Below are 11500 nucleotides of genomic sequence, written 5' to 3'. Positions count from 1 at the left end.
GTCTCCTCAGGGTGCCGTCAACCAGACAGTGCCGGTTGGCGACCCCCAGGGGGAGAGCCTTCTCTGTTGGAGCTCCCACCCTCTGGAACGAGCTGCCCCCAGAGATCCGGGTGATTCCGGATCTCCCCTCCTTCCGCCGCGCCCTCAAGACATGGCTGTTTCAGCAGGCAGGACTGGCCTAGGGATATTTTACTATTGGGTTTTTAATCAACTTTTAAAAATAAGAAAAGGCCTATTTAAATATATCTTTTAATTTGTTTTAATTTTGTATATTGTATCAATTGTTCTGTTTTTTAATTGGCTGTAAGCCGCCCTGAGTCCACCAGGAGAAGGGCGGGATATAAATACAATAAACTTAAACTTAAACTTAAAACCCTCTCATTTGCGATCAGTACAATACTAGATCCACGTTTCTACATCTGTGGGAGAAGTGGCAGAACCTGGAGGCAGAGTGAAAAGAGGAATCAGCCTGGAATCCCTGTGTAGTCACAAGCAGACTACGTCCAGCCCCGTTTAATCGCCGTTGACCGTTATCTAACTCCAAGCAAGTGCTATTTAGTTGAGAAGACTCCTGTGGATAGGCATTTTAGCAATAAATCAGTCTTATGGTGGACTCAATCTTTCGCCCCTGGCAGTTGTCGCCGTCAAAAATGTACAGTAGAAGGAGAAAGTGGACAAATGTTCTGGGAACACCGTCTTTAACATCAAGTGTGGCTTGAACGCACAAAATTATATGATTATGAAACACGGCTTTTGGCCTTCTCCAAAATTCTGTGTTTTCAGATTGTGTGGTTCAAGTCCCAAAATTCTCAGCAATAACTGTATTACTGGTAGAATATTTGCAGCTCAAGGTTGAACTCTGGGGTTTTTATGATGATGATGATGATGATGATGATGATGATGATGATGATGATGATGATGATGATGATGATGATGATAAAGTTGGAAGGGACCTTGGAGGTCATCTAGTCCAACCCCCTGCTCAGGCAGGAAACACTATACCATTTCGGACAAATGGCTGTCCAGTCTCTTCTTAAAAACTTCCAGTGTTGGAGCATTCACCGCTTCTGGAGGCAGGTTGTTCCACTGGCTGCTTGCTTGCTGACGTTTCTTCACCAAACTGGGCAACACCATCAGTTCACCATCACTGAAGATGTTAGCTAGTTTGGTAACGAATTGTCTGTAAGCAAACAACCAAGCTCAGGGAGCACCAAGGACCCCCCAATAATTGCATTGGAGTAGGGAGAATTGGAGAGAAGAAATTCATCTGTCTGGAGAGCAGAAGGATCCAGGAAAGCTGAAGGAGAGTGTGGGCTGAAACAAGGTGCCAGACCCTTAAGCCTGTGGCCCAAAGCACATGCTGCAACTCCTCTGAACATCTCAGTTAAACAGAGCAGTTGCCAAAAAGGCCAACACAGTGCTGGGCTGCATGAACAGAGGGATAGAATCAAGATCACGTGAAGTATTCATACCACTTTACAAGGCCTTGGTAAGGCCGCACTTGGAATACTGCATCCGGTTTTGGTCACCGCGATGCAAAAAAGATGCTGAGACTCTAGAAAGAGTACAGAGAAGAGCAACAAAGATGATTAGGGGATTGGAGGCTAAAGCATATAAGGAACGGCTGCTGGAATTGGGTATGTCTAGTTTAATGAAGAGAAGGACGAGGGGGGACATGATAGCAGCCTTCCAATATCTCAGGGGCTGCCCCAAAGAAGAGGCAGTCAAGCTATTTTCCAAGGCGCCAGAAGGCAGGACAAGAAGCAATGGGTGGAAACTAATCAAGGATAGAAGCAACCTAGAACTAAGGAGAAACTTCCTGACAGTTAGAACAATTAACCAGTGGAACCACCTGCCTCCAGAAGTGGTGAATGCTCCAACACTGGAAGTTTTTAAGAAGAGACTGGACAGCCATTTGTCTGAAATGGTGTAGGGTTTCCTGCCTGAGCAGGGGGTTGGACTAGATGACCTCTAGGGTCCCTTCCAACTTTATTTTTATTATTATAAAAAAATCTGTGAGAAAGCAAGAAAGCAAAGGAAAGAAATCCATTCACCGGTGGGCTTGTTCCTGTGGACTTTGATATTCTTCTTTAAGTAGAAAACATAAAGTCGGAATTATTCTTCAAGCCAATTCTCGCTGGGCCAAACAGGGCAGCTGGATAATTCTCATTAACCCAGGTGCCTGTTGCTTGGTTTCCTCCAATGGAAACCTAGTCTCTTTCCAATCATCATTAAGGCTGCCATTGCAGAATGAACCTCTCTCTTCAGCATCCTTTGAAACAGCTTTGGCTTGGCTGTGAATGCTCGCTTCCATCCTTCTGCCCCCCCCCTCCTCCCAGCTCCTAACTTGAAACAGAAGGAGCAAGGATGGCTTTTGACTTTGCGAAAGCAGCCTCTTCATCAGCAGTAAATGAAGTCCATCATTTTGGGGGAGGACAGATGGCTCTTGGAGAGGATAACTTGGAGAACGACCAGATTCAAGGTTTTCTAGGAGATATTAAAGGACAGTCTTTACCAAACTTTCTGGCACGTAAATCAAAATCTGCAGGTCATTGAGATGGTAGGGAATTTGGCCAGCTCGACATCATGACTCAGAAGAAAAGTCTATTGAGCTCTAGGAGCAAGTTACTCCATTGTTGCTGTGGCTAGAATTGCAGCTGCAATGAATTAACAGGTTTTCTGGGCAGGTGGCCAAACTATGAATCTTGAAATCATCTACAGAATCATGTTCTAGTTTGTTGATATAATGAGTTGTGGAACATTCTCCCCCCCCCCCCGCCTCGAAGTCAGGTTAGCTCCATCCCTGTTAATGTTCCTAAACTTTTCCCATTATCTTTTTTTTTCCCTATCTGATTTTCCCATGCATGACAACAACTAGGTTCTCCAAATCTTTGGTTATTTTTTTTTAAAATATTAGTGTGTTCAGTCTTTTTTATTTCACTTTATGTGAAAGGAGAATGAAGTTATATGTGCCTTATCTCATGCAGGTCAAGATGTTTTTGACCTTGTAATGCCATCATCCTGATTTACAGAGGATCTACATGACATGCTTCTTAAAAGGTCTATTAAAATGTATTAGAATTAATTTTTCATTTCCCTCCAACTGCACGTATGAACCGAGATAATAATGAAAAGCTGGATGTCGAAAGACAAGTATCTTTTGATACATCACACAATTTTATATGCATCTATGTATGTGATATATAAACACACAGAGATGGACCTATGGATAACAAAACTTGAAGTAATACTTCTCAAAATCCCTTCCAAATTATTTCCAACATTCACATTACAATTTGGGCATTGAAGGCATTGAAATATGACCAGTCTGTTATTCACACAAGTCCACAATGCACAGTTAAGAGTTTACAGACAGACTTCTCAGTGAGTTTCAATAGATTCCCAGTTTGAGTCCTCGCCCAGTCTCTCTCCATCAAAATTTAGATTTTGATGGAGAGAGACTGGGCGAGGAGTCAAGCTGGGAATTAGCTTGTAATCTTTATGTAGTCACAAAAGAGCAAGCCCCCTTGAATGCTGTTGAACCTTATCTAGTCTTACCCTATGCAAACTGTCAGTCTGAGAAGATTCCTATATTATAAGGTTTGAGCAAAAAAATAGTTAACTGCACTCTTCACGTGTGGAACTGGTTGTTCGCGCCTGACAGATTTTCAGTGTCAACAAAGCCATTAAGATTCATTCATTGTATAAAGTGGGCCTCTTGATGTCATTCTCCCTTTAGAGCTTGGTAAGTAAAGAATCTGGGATTCAGACAATTTTATGCTCTTGCTGATCTTTAAATCAAAACCAACTGAATCAATTTAAGGCCTCTTTTGTAAAAAGGAAAAACACAGGCATTGAGGCTGATTGCCTAGATATGCCCAATTTCAATGGCTGAAATAGAAACCTTATAAATTATAAGTAGTAGGTTGAAAGCATCATATTGAAAGCTCAGGGTTTTTTTTCTTAAACTTTTCTGAGATCATCTTTGTGCAGACTATACTACACTAGATAACTAGTGACCTAACAGCTTCCTGTGTTCCTTCCAATCTTTCTGGGTTCACTTCTGTAACTGCCCAAAAATTAGCAGACCCTCCTCGCGGTATCTAGATGCCTTCTCTCATATTGTAGCTCAGCTCCTAGGTCCAGAGAAGTCAACAGCCCTGGCCATTGAATGATACCTAACGATATCTAAGGAGAACATCGACAGCACTTTGGCTCCTTCTGATAGTAGAATGATATTCTTATAACTGGGACACATCACAAATAGAGGTTTTGGCTTCTGCCAACTTAGAGGAAAAGCTTTCTCTGTTCTCATTCTCTGTCTGTTTCCATCTCAGGAGGTGAATTGTGTGTTCCTTTTCCTAGTGGCCAACTAATTTAGCTCAGCTCCAAATGCTTGCTAGGCATTTCTACTGAGAGAAAGGGATGCGCTCGGCTGCCTTTGTCACTATTGTGCCACAGCTCTGGGCAATTTCCAGGTGCACTAGACATAATGATCATCCCCAGATCTGTCTATGGCCTCTTGAGCCCCATAGGTAGGTAACTCACCACCTGTCATCCAGCTGGCTTTTCAAGGAGGAATCTTTCCACATTCCAGACATGTCCTGAGTCAGCTGTTCCCTTTGAGACCATACCAATAATCTCCTCTAATTACAAAAACCTGCCTTTTGGTTTGAACGCTCACTTGGGACAACTCTTCTCAGTGCTTGCCAAGGCAGTTCCATTTGTTGCTCCAGAAGGACAACATTTGAACAAAGATAACATTCAAATTGTTGCCACTGTTCCAGTTCTTTTGATTTTTCCCCCCTCTCTGTGGTCTCCCCGCTGTAGACTCTAAGCTCCTTCACTATTCCTTTGGTACACTGATGCAAACTGAATGTATATTTACAATATTACATTGGTGTCCTGCCCATCTTTCAAGGTGTTTAGAGCAGCATGTGTAGTTCTCTCTCCGATTGCATTTATTCCTCCTCCAACTGACTTTGTGCGATTAGTTTGAAGGGATGAAGTGACGGGAATCCAAACATCAAGTTGAGTTTGTGACTGTAATACATAGGAGGGACTCTACCAGGAACACTGGGTTGCTATTGGGAGTTGAAAAAACATTGAGGAAGAACCTTTAATGAAGTGTTAATACCACTTTACAATGCCTTGGTAAGACCACACTAGAAGTATTGCATTCAGTTTTGGTTGCCGTGGTATAAAAAAAGATGTTGAGATTCTAAAAAGAGTGCAGAGAAGAGCAACAAAGATGATTAGGAAACTGGAGACTAAAACATGTGAAGAATGGTTGCAGGAATTGGGTATGTCTAGCCTAGTGAAAAGAAGGGGTGACATGATAGCAGTCTTCCAGTATCTCAGGGGCTGCCCCAAAGAAGGGGGGGAGGTCAACCTATTCTCCAAAGCACCTGAAAGCAGGACAAGAAGCAACAGATGGAAACTAATCAAGGAGAGAAGCAACCTGGAACTAAGGAGAAACTTCCTGACAGAGAGAACAATCAGTCAGTGGAACGACTTGCCTCCAGAACTTGTGGGTGCTCCATCATTGAAAGTTTTTAATAAGAGAGTGGACATCGTTTTGTCTGAAATGGTGTAGAGTCTCCTGCTTGAGCAGGGGGTTGGACTAGAAGGCCCCCAAGGTCCCTTCCGACTCTGTCATTCTGCTTGAGTGTGTGGCCACCCAAATGCATAAACCCGCCTCTTCTCCTTCCCGTAGGTTGGCGTAATAGGAGAGGAAGAAGAGTGGATAACTCTGTGCCAAGTGGAGAAGGAGTCGAATGCTCAATTGTTGGAGATCCCAAACCTCACACCTTACACTCATTACAGGTAAAAAAAAACAACAAAAACAGCTGGTGATTCATTGCTTGCATCTACTGGCAGGTTGCCGGCAACGGGAAGCAGCATTAGGATCCTCCAAGCAGCCGGTGGGAGGGACAGTGGGAGGGTGGGGGGGGAAAAACCGCTTGCTCCGAAGAGCTTAAATTTGCACCTCCACAGAGTTTGCCCTGAAATGACTCAGCTTGGTGCATTTTCATTGTCATTCTCCGCCGAGTGAAATAATTAACCCGGGAAAGAGAACAAGGTGGAAATAGCCCCGCTTAAACGGGGCTGCTGAAGATGTTCACACTTCCCGCGGCTGAGAAACTGCCCCCTCTAAAAGCTCTCCTGATTTAATTGATTTTGGTTTCTCTGTAGGTAAAACAGCACTGCGGTTGCTTGTTTAGATGTCACTGGTTCCTTTTTTTTGTAAATGGAGTCAAGGGCATTGTTAATATTATTATGTGAAGCTCTGCTTCTCCCATCCCTACTGCATTTAGCGGAACTCAAAAGAAGATTCAGGATTAAACCAGGTGTGGTCAGGGACACAGCTTGGTTATTTATTTTTATGTATTAGATTTTTCTTATCCTGCCTTTATTACTTTATAAGTAACTCAAGGCAGCGAACATATTTAATACTCCTTCCTCCTCCTGTTTTCTCCAGGTAAGTTGGGCTGAAAAAGAGATACTGGCCTTGGATCATCCAGCCAGCTTTTGTGCCTAGAGCAGGACTAGAACTCACCGTCTCCTGGTAATTGGCCCAAAGTCACCCAGCTATCTTTCAGGGCTAAGGTGGGACTAGAACTCACCGTCTCCTGGTAATTGGCCCAAAGTCACCCAGCTATCTTTCAGGGCTAAGGTGGGACTAGAACTCACTGTCTCCTGGTAATTGGCCCAAAGTCACCCAGCTGGCTTTCAGGGCTAAGGTGGGACTAGAACTCACCATCTCCTGGGATTGGCCCAAAGTCACCCAGCTGGCTTTCATGTCTAAGGTGGGACTATAACTCACCATCTCCTGGTTTGTGGGCCAACACCATAACCACAATACCAAACTGTCTCTCTTCATTCTCATTATATTGAGTCAAGTCTCAAATAACAGTGTTAAACACGGTCAGAAGATTCTGAGAAGTTTAGGTTATCAAGTGAGCATTCAGAAGGTATTGCCATTCTACCTTGCCCTGTCCATTTCCTAGGAATTTCTGACAAAGATCTTGCCTAGCCTTTGGAGATTGAGACTGGAGCTGGAGCTTATTATTATGGTTGATCTATGGAGAATTTGCAACCTCTTCTTCACTGGGAATTTTGGAAGAAGAGTCCAGACAGATCTGAATCACACCAAATCATAGACTGCTGCTTTTATGCCATGGTTCTTGAATGATCCATTGGCATACTTTTTATATAAAAAGATGTCCAAGTAAAAAAAAAAGCTCAAAAAAATCATTTACATTTAGGTGCTATACCAAAAATAGTCACGATTTTGGTACCATGTAAGTCTCCCTTCCCATTTTTATGCAAATTACTTTCTTAACTACCATAGGTTCTTTTATAGCTTCTGATTCCCCCAAATTAAACCCAAACATAAAATTAAGGCTTTTTAAAATTTCTCAGCAAAATGCTGGCAGATGCAATGAAATTCCTCCCCCTGTTCATATTCATTCTCCAGTGTCTTCTAGCACCTTTTTGGCAAAGATGTTTTAAATGAATTCAGAGAATTAGGAATAAAAACAACGGCATGCAATGTTCCAGTTTTAATCTACTGAATTCATGCTTTGCGATGGCTTTGCGATCAAAGGGACGAGATTCAGATCAGAAGCAGGAGCCGTCGAATTTGCTATTTATTCTCCACTCGTAATGTAAATCTTACATTACATTACAAAAATCGTAAAGACTAGATTTTTGCTATTTATGCTCCTGTAATGTAAATGTAAATCTTCCCACTGAAGTCACAGGGGCTAAGAGAGATAGCAAGAGGGAAACACGCACAATAGAGAAACCGTAAATTGGAATAAATTGTTTTGGATTCTCCGTGTAGTTTGGCCAGCCCTGTGACGGAAAATGCATGTTAGCTGCATTCAGTTCCGACAGTACATAATTATTTTGATACGATCACACGGAGGCATTCTTCTGGCTGTAGAGCAATTCTATGCTTTCATTAAACCAGACTTACCCATCCATTTAAAAAGCTGAGATCACAGCTGCATGATTGCGGCACCTAAGGGGCCAAATTAAAAAGGGGAAAGGAAAAACGAAAGAAAAAAAAAGATGGAGAACCCTCCTCTCTCTCTCTCTCTCTTTCCTTTCAAGAAGCCATCTCCATCTGCAGTCTCAACCTGTTTACCAATATCCCTCAGGTTCATTGGCAGGTTGACGCCGGAAAAAGGCAGCATCCAAAAATTTCCATGGATCGCTGTGCTGATGAATGTGCCACCTGCTCTGTATCTGTGTCTGAATTTGTGGAACAGGAGCAGGGCCAGTTTAAAAAAAAAAAAAAGACTGGCAACTTTCTAGACACATTGTTTGATGGAGAAAGTCATTGGAGGCAGATGACTAAGCTAGGCTGGACGTACCTGCTCTGCATCCATCTGTTAGGCCATTGTAGATGGCTCTCCTGACTGAATTTCATTTGTCGTGTTTTTGTTCCTCTGAGACTCCTAAAATCATTGCATGAGCATCGACACAACAGTTGAAAAAGATACCCCGTCCAGGTGAAGCCTGGGCTGGAGGGTCCCTTTTATCTTGGTGGGACTCAACGTGATGTCCCACCTTCGTAAAAGGAGGAGGAGGAGGAGGAGGAGGAGGAGGAGGAGGAAGCATAAACTGTTGAACTTGGACTACGTTTTTGTCAAATGACCTTCTTTCCTCATGTCTGTTGTTGATGTTTGGGAAATTAATGGTTTTGTTTTGCCTAATGTCTGTTTTGTTAGTGCACCCTCTTAACAAGAATGAAGAGGATGTAGTGTGCCCTTTTCTTTCAGTCCTAACATTTTAGTGGGAGAACAACCCAGGACAGGTTGAGAAGATGATGCCTTAACACAATACGACTTTAACCCAAAGCTTTCTCTTTCCATTATAATGGCTCTGCTTCTGATCACTGGAGTCTAATACTTTTTGTAGCTAATGCCTTTTCTGGAATTGGAAGGTCCATCTTCCCAAACTACTGCTGTCAGAAGACAAACAACTTGTGGAAAAGAGAGGAGGATGAATCCATGGGCTGACTTCGTGTGGATATTTATAAACCAGGCATTCTTCCTTGTGGTCTGTGTATGTCACACCTTTGGGCTTCCTGTCCCTGCACAGACCTATTCAGTACATTCTGGGACAGAAGCATATTTATTGAATTATTCTTTAAATTTCCACACTACCACTCTTAATTAGATCCAGCGTGGCTCATAAGAATCAAAACAATTGAACTGAATAATTTGTTCTGTTCTGTTGTGGGACTCCATTCCTTGAGAATATCTAGAAAATGGATGACGATTATGGTGATATCCCTTCAGTCGTGTCTGACTCTTGGCGACTCTGTGGGCCAGGTCTCTCCACATCTTCTGATCTCACACTACTCTTTGAGTAATGGTGTCAGCTTTGATGGTGTCCAGCCACCAGATTCTTTGGAGGCTGGTTTCCTTTCACCGCTAACTCTTCCAAACATCAAGAAAATGGACAATCTTGTGACAGTCTTCTCAGTAGTGACCTTTGTTCTTTGAAAATGTTTCCCTCTGCTGCCCACTCCCAAGTATGGAGGAGCCCTACCCTATCTGGATCTCATAAATTAACCAACAAGTGTTCTAATCCAGCTAGTTCACATTTTAATAATGGAGCACCTATGAGATTTTCCTTTATCGTTTGACCTGTTTCTCTAGGTGTGTCTTGTGCAGACATAAATACGTCTTTTCCTTTCTTGGTTTTAAATGGAATAAAGTGCATTTTGTTTAACTTTCGTAAGTTGGGCCTGTGGCTTAATTATGTAATTAGGTGAAACACTTCTTAAGCTGGAGCGGGTGGGCAATGCTCACTCTCTTTTCAAGGAAACCTGAACTTCTAGCTTTTCAATCCTGTGCATTGATGCCTCTCTCTGCCCAACAGGTTCAAGATGAAGCAGGAAAACATTGTTGGTCAAAGCCCATTCAGCCAGCCCTCACGGGTCATTCAGACCCTCCAAGCACCCCCAGATGTGGCACCGGGGAGTGTGACAGTGCGTACTGCCAGTGAGACGAGCTTATGGGTCCGCTGGGTGGTAAGTTACCAATAACCGGCTTATGTAGAAGAAAGCAAGGCTTCCTAACTAATTCTCTTAGGAGACTCTTCTCCTCGAATTGACCTTCAAATGGGTGGAATGTCAGCCCCCAAAACACCTGAGATGTTTGAGAATAACGGAAGCCAATTTGTCAGGTGCAAAGGATCAAGACCGTATGCTAAGCTGCAGTTCAGAGATTTAACGTTCAGACCGGTACACAAGAATGTAGTCAACTAAAATTCAATGCTAAATCGGCACCAGCTAAGGGTCAACAGAATTCAAGAGGGGTTGGATCGTTTGTGGCAATGTAATGATTCTAAGCAGATGGTGCACTTAATTCCGCCACCTAGCTCTGCCTGCTCTTCTTCCAGAACTGATAGGGAGAAGAACGCCTGTCCTAATGGATGATGCTCAAATCCATTGAATTTTTCTTTTGTTATTTACTCCCCTACCCCCAAAAAATCTGTTAGGTCATAATTGAGCTTCCGCCTGTCTCCCCTCTATTTTTTTTCCTATCTGCAATTTCTTTGCTGTTTCTTATCTGCATCTGGGCAAGCATAAATCCGAGCCTGACCTTTTCAGCAGACCAGCTACTGAAAACATAGCAAGACATTTCCAAGGCAACATAATGGGACTCAACCATATGTTGCCTCTTTGTTTAAGGCAACACGACTCCAAAGCAAATGAAAAGGAGTTCTTGGCCACCGAATTTAGCTGAATTTAGCTGAATTTCCGAAAAGTTTTAAACTGTAAAGAGAATGGTTTTCACGTAGAAACAGGAGTGAATGTGGAGGTTATATCTCCTTGATAGATTACAGAGCTGAGTGATTAACTCTGGAAGCGGGTGATAAATGGCACGGCCCTTGATAAATGAATTTATCTTGTGCCTTTGACTGCTAACCCACCCTTGCTTGATGAAAATTCATTCAAATATTCCAATTTCTGCTGCTCGGCCACTCTAAGACGCCTTCCTGTTTTGCTGCCGAATGCAAAAAAACAAACTGCTTCCTGATTTCCCCAAGCCAATTCACCATCCTCATTTTGCAGAGAAGGAAGACTCCCCCCCACAAGCTCCTGTGTGTTCTCCAGGTCATTAAGGCACCCCATTAACCAGGAGAACAAAGTTTTCCTCTTGTTTGTCATCTGCCGCATGAGCCAGTTCTTCAGGATAAAAGTAGCTGCAGATCCCGGCAGACGTACCCCAGATGCCAGTGTGTGCCCCGAAACCATCATTTTGGATCCTAGTCAAAGAGGTGTGGGGTGATGCTCTAAGTGCGGAAGATGGATTAATTGGCAGGGAGCCAGAGAGGTGGGCAAAATGACAGGCGTGGGTCACCTGACTGTATAATTAGTGTTATTAATAGTGTGAGCTACATGTCTGGCTCTGCCTTAATGCTTCGCAGACAGCCATCGGCTCTGAAAGTTCAAACATCTAATAAAGGAGAATAC

At 43.1% G+C, this 11500-nt stretch overlaps 1 protein-coding gene across 1 annotated transcript in view; it reads left to right on the top strand.

Moving 5' to 3' along the window:
- Positions 1–11500, top strand: part of SDK1 (sidekick cell adhesion molecule 1) — a 262656-nt gene that overhangs the window by 182173 nt on the left and 68983 nt on the right. The window contains exons 23-24 of the mRNA XM_029284781.1: positions 5717–5826; positions 9901–10051. Of these exons, the coding sequence (XP_029140614.1) occupies positions 5717–5826; positions 9901–10051 (261 nt within the window). The remainder of the gene's footprint in view (positions 1–5716; positions 5827–9900; positions 10052–11500) is intronic.

Source organism: Protobothrops mucrosquamatus, unplaced genomic scaffold (genome assembly GCF_001527695.2).
Source record: "Protobothrops mucrosquamatus isolate PMUCROS unplaced genomic scaffold, P.Mucros_1.0 scaffold942, whole genome shotgun sequence".
In the NCBI taxonomy this organism is placed as follows: domain Eukaryota; kingdom Metazoa; phylum Chordata; class Lepidosauria; order Squamata; family Viperidae; genus Protobothrops; species Protobothrops mucrosquamatus.
The sequence above is the reverse complement of the archived record's forward strand: the minus strand, read 5'-3'. Positions and strand labels throughout refer to the sequence as shown.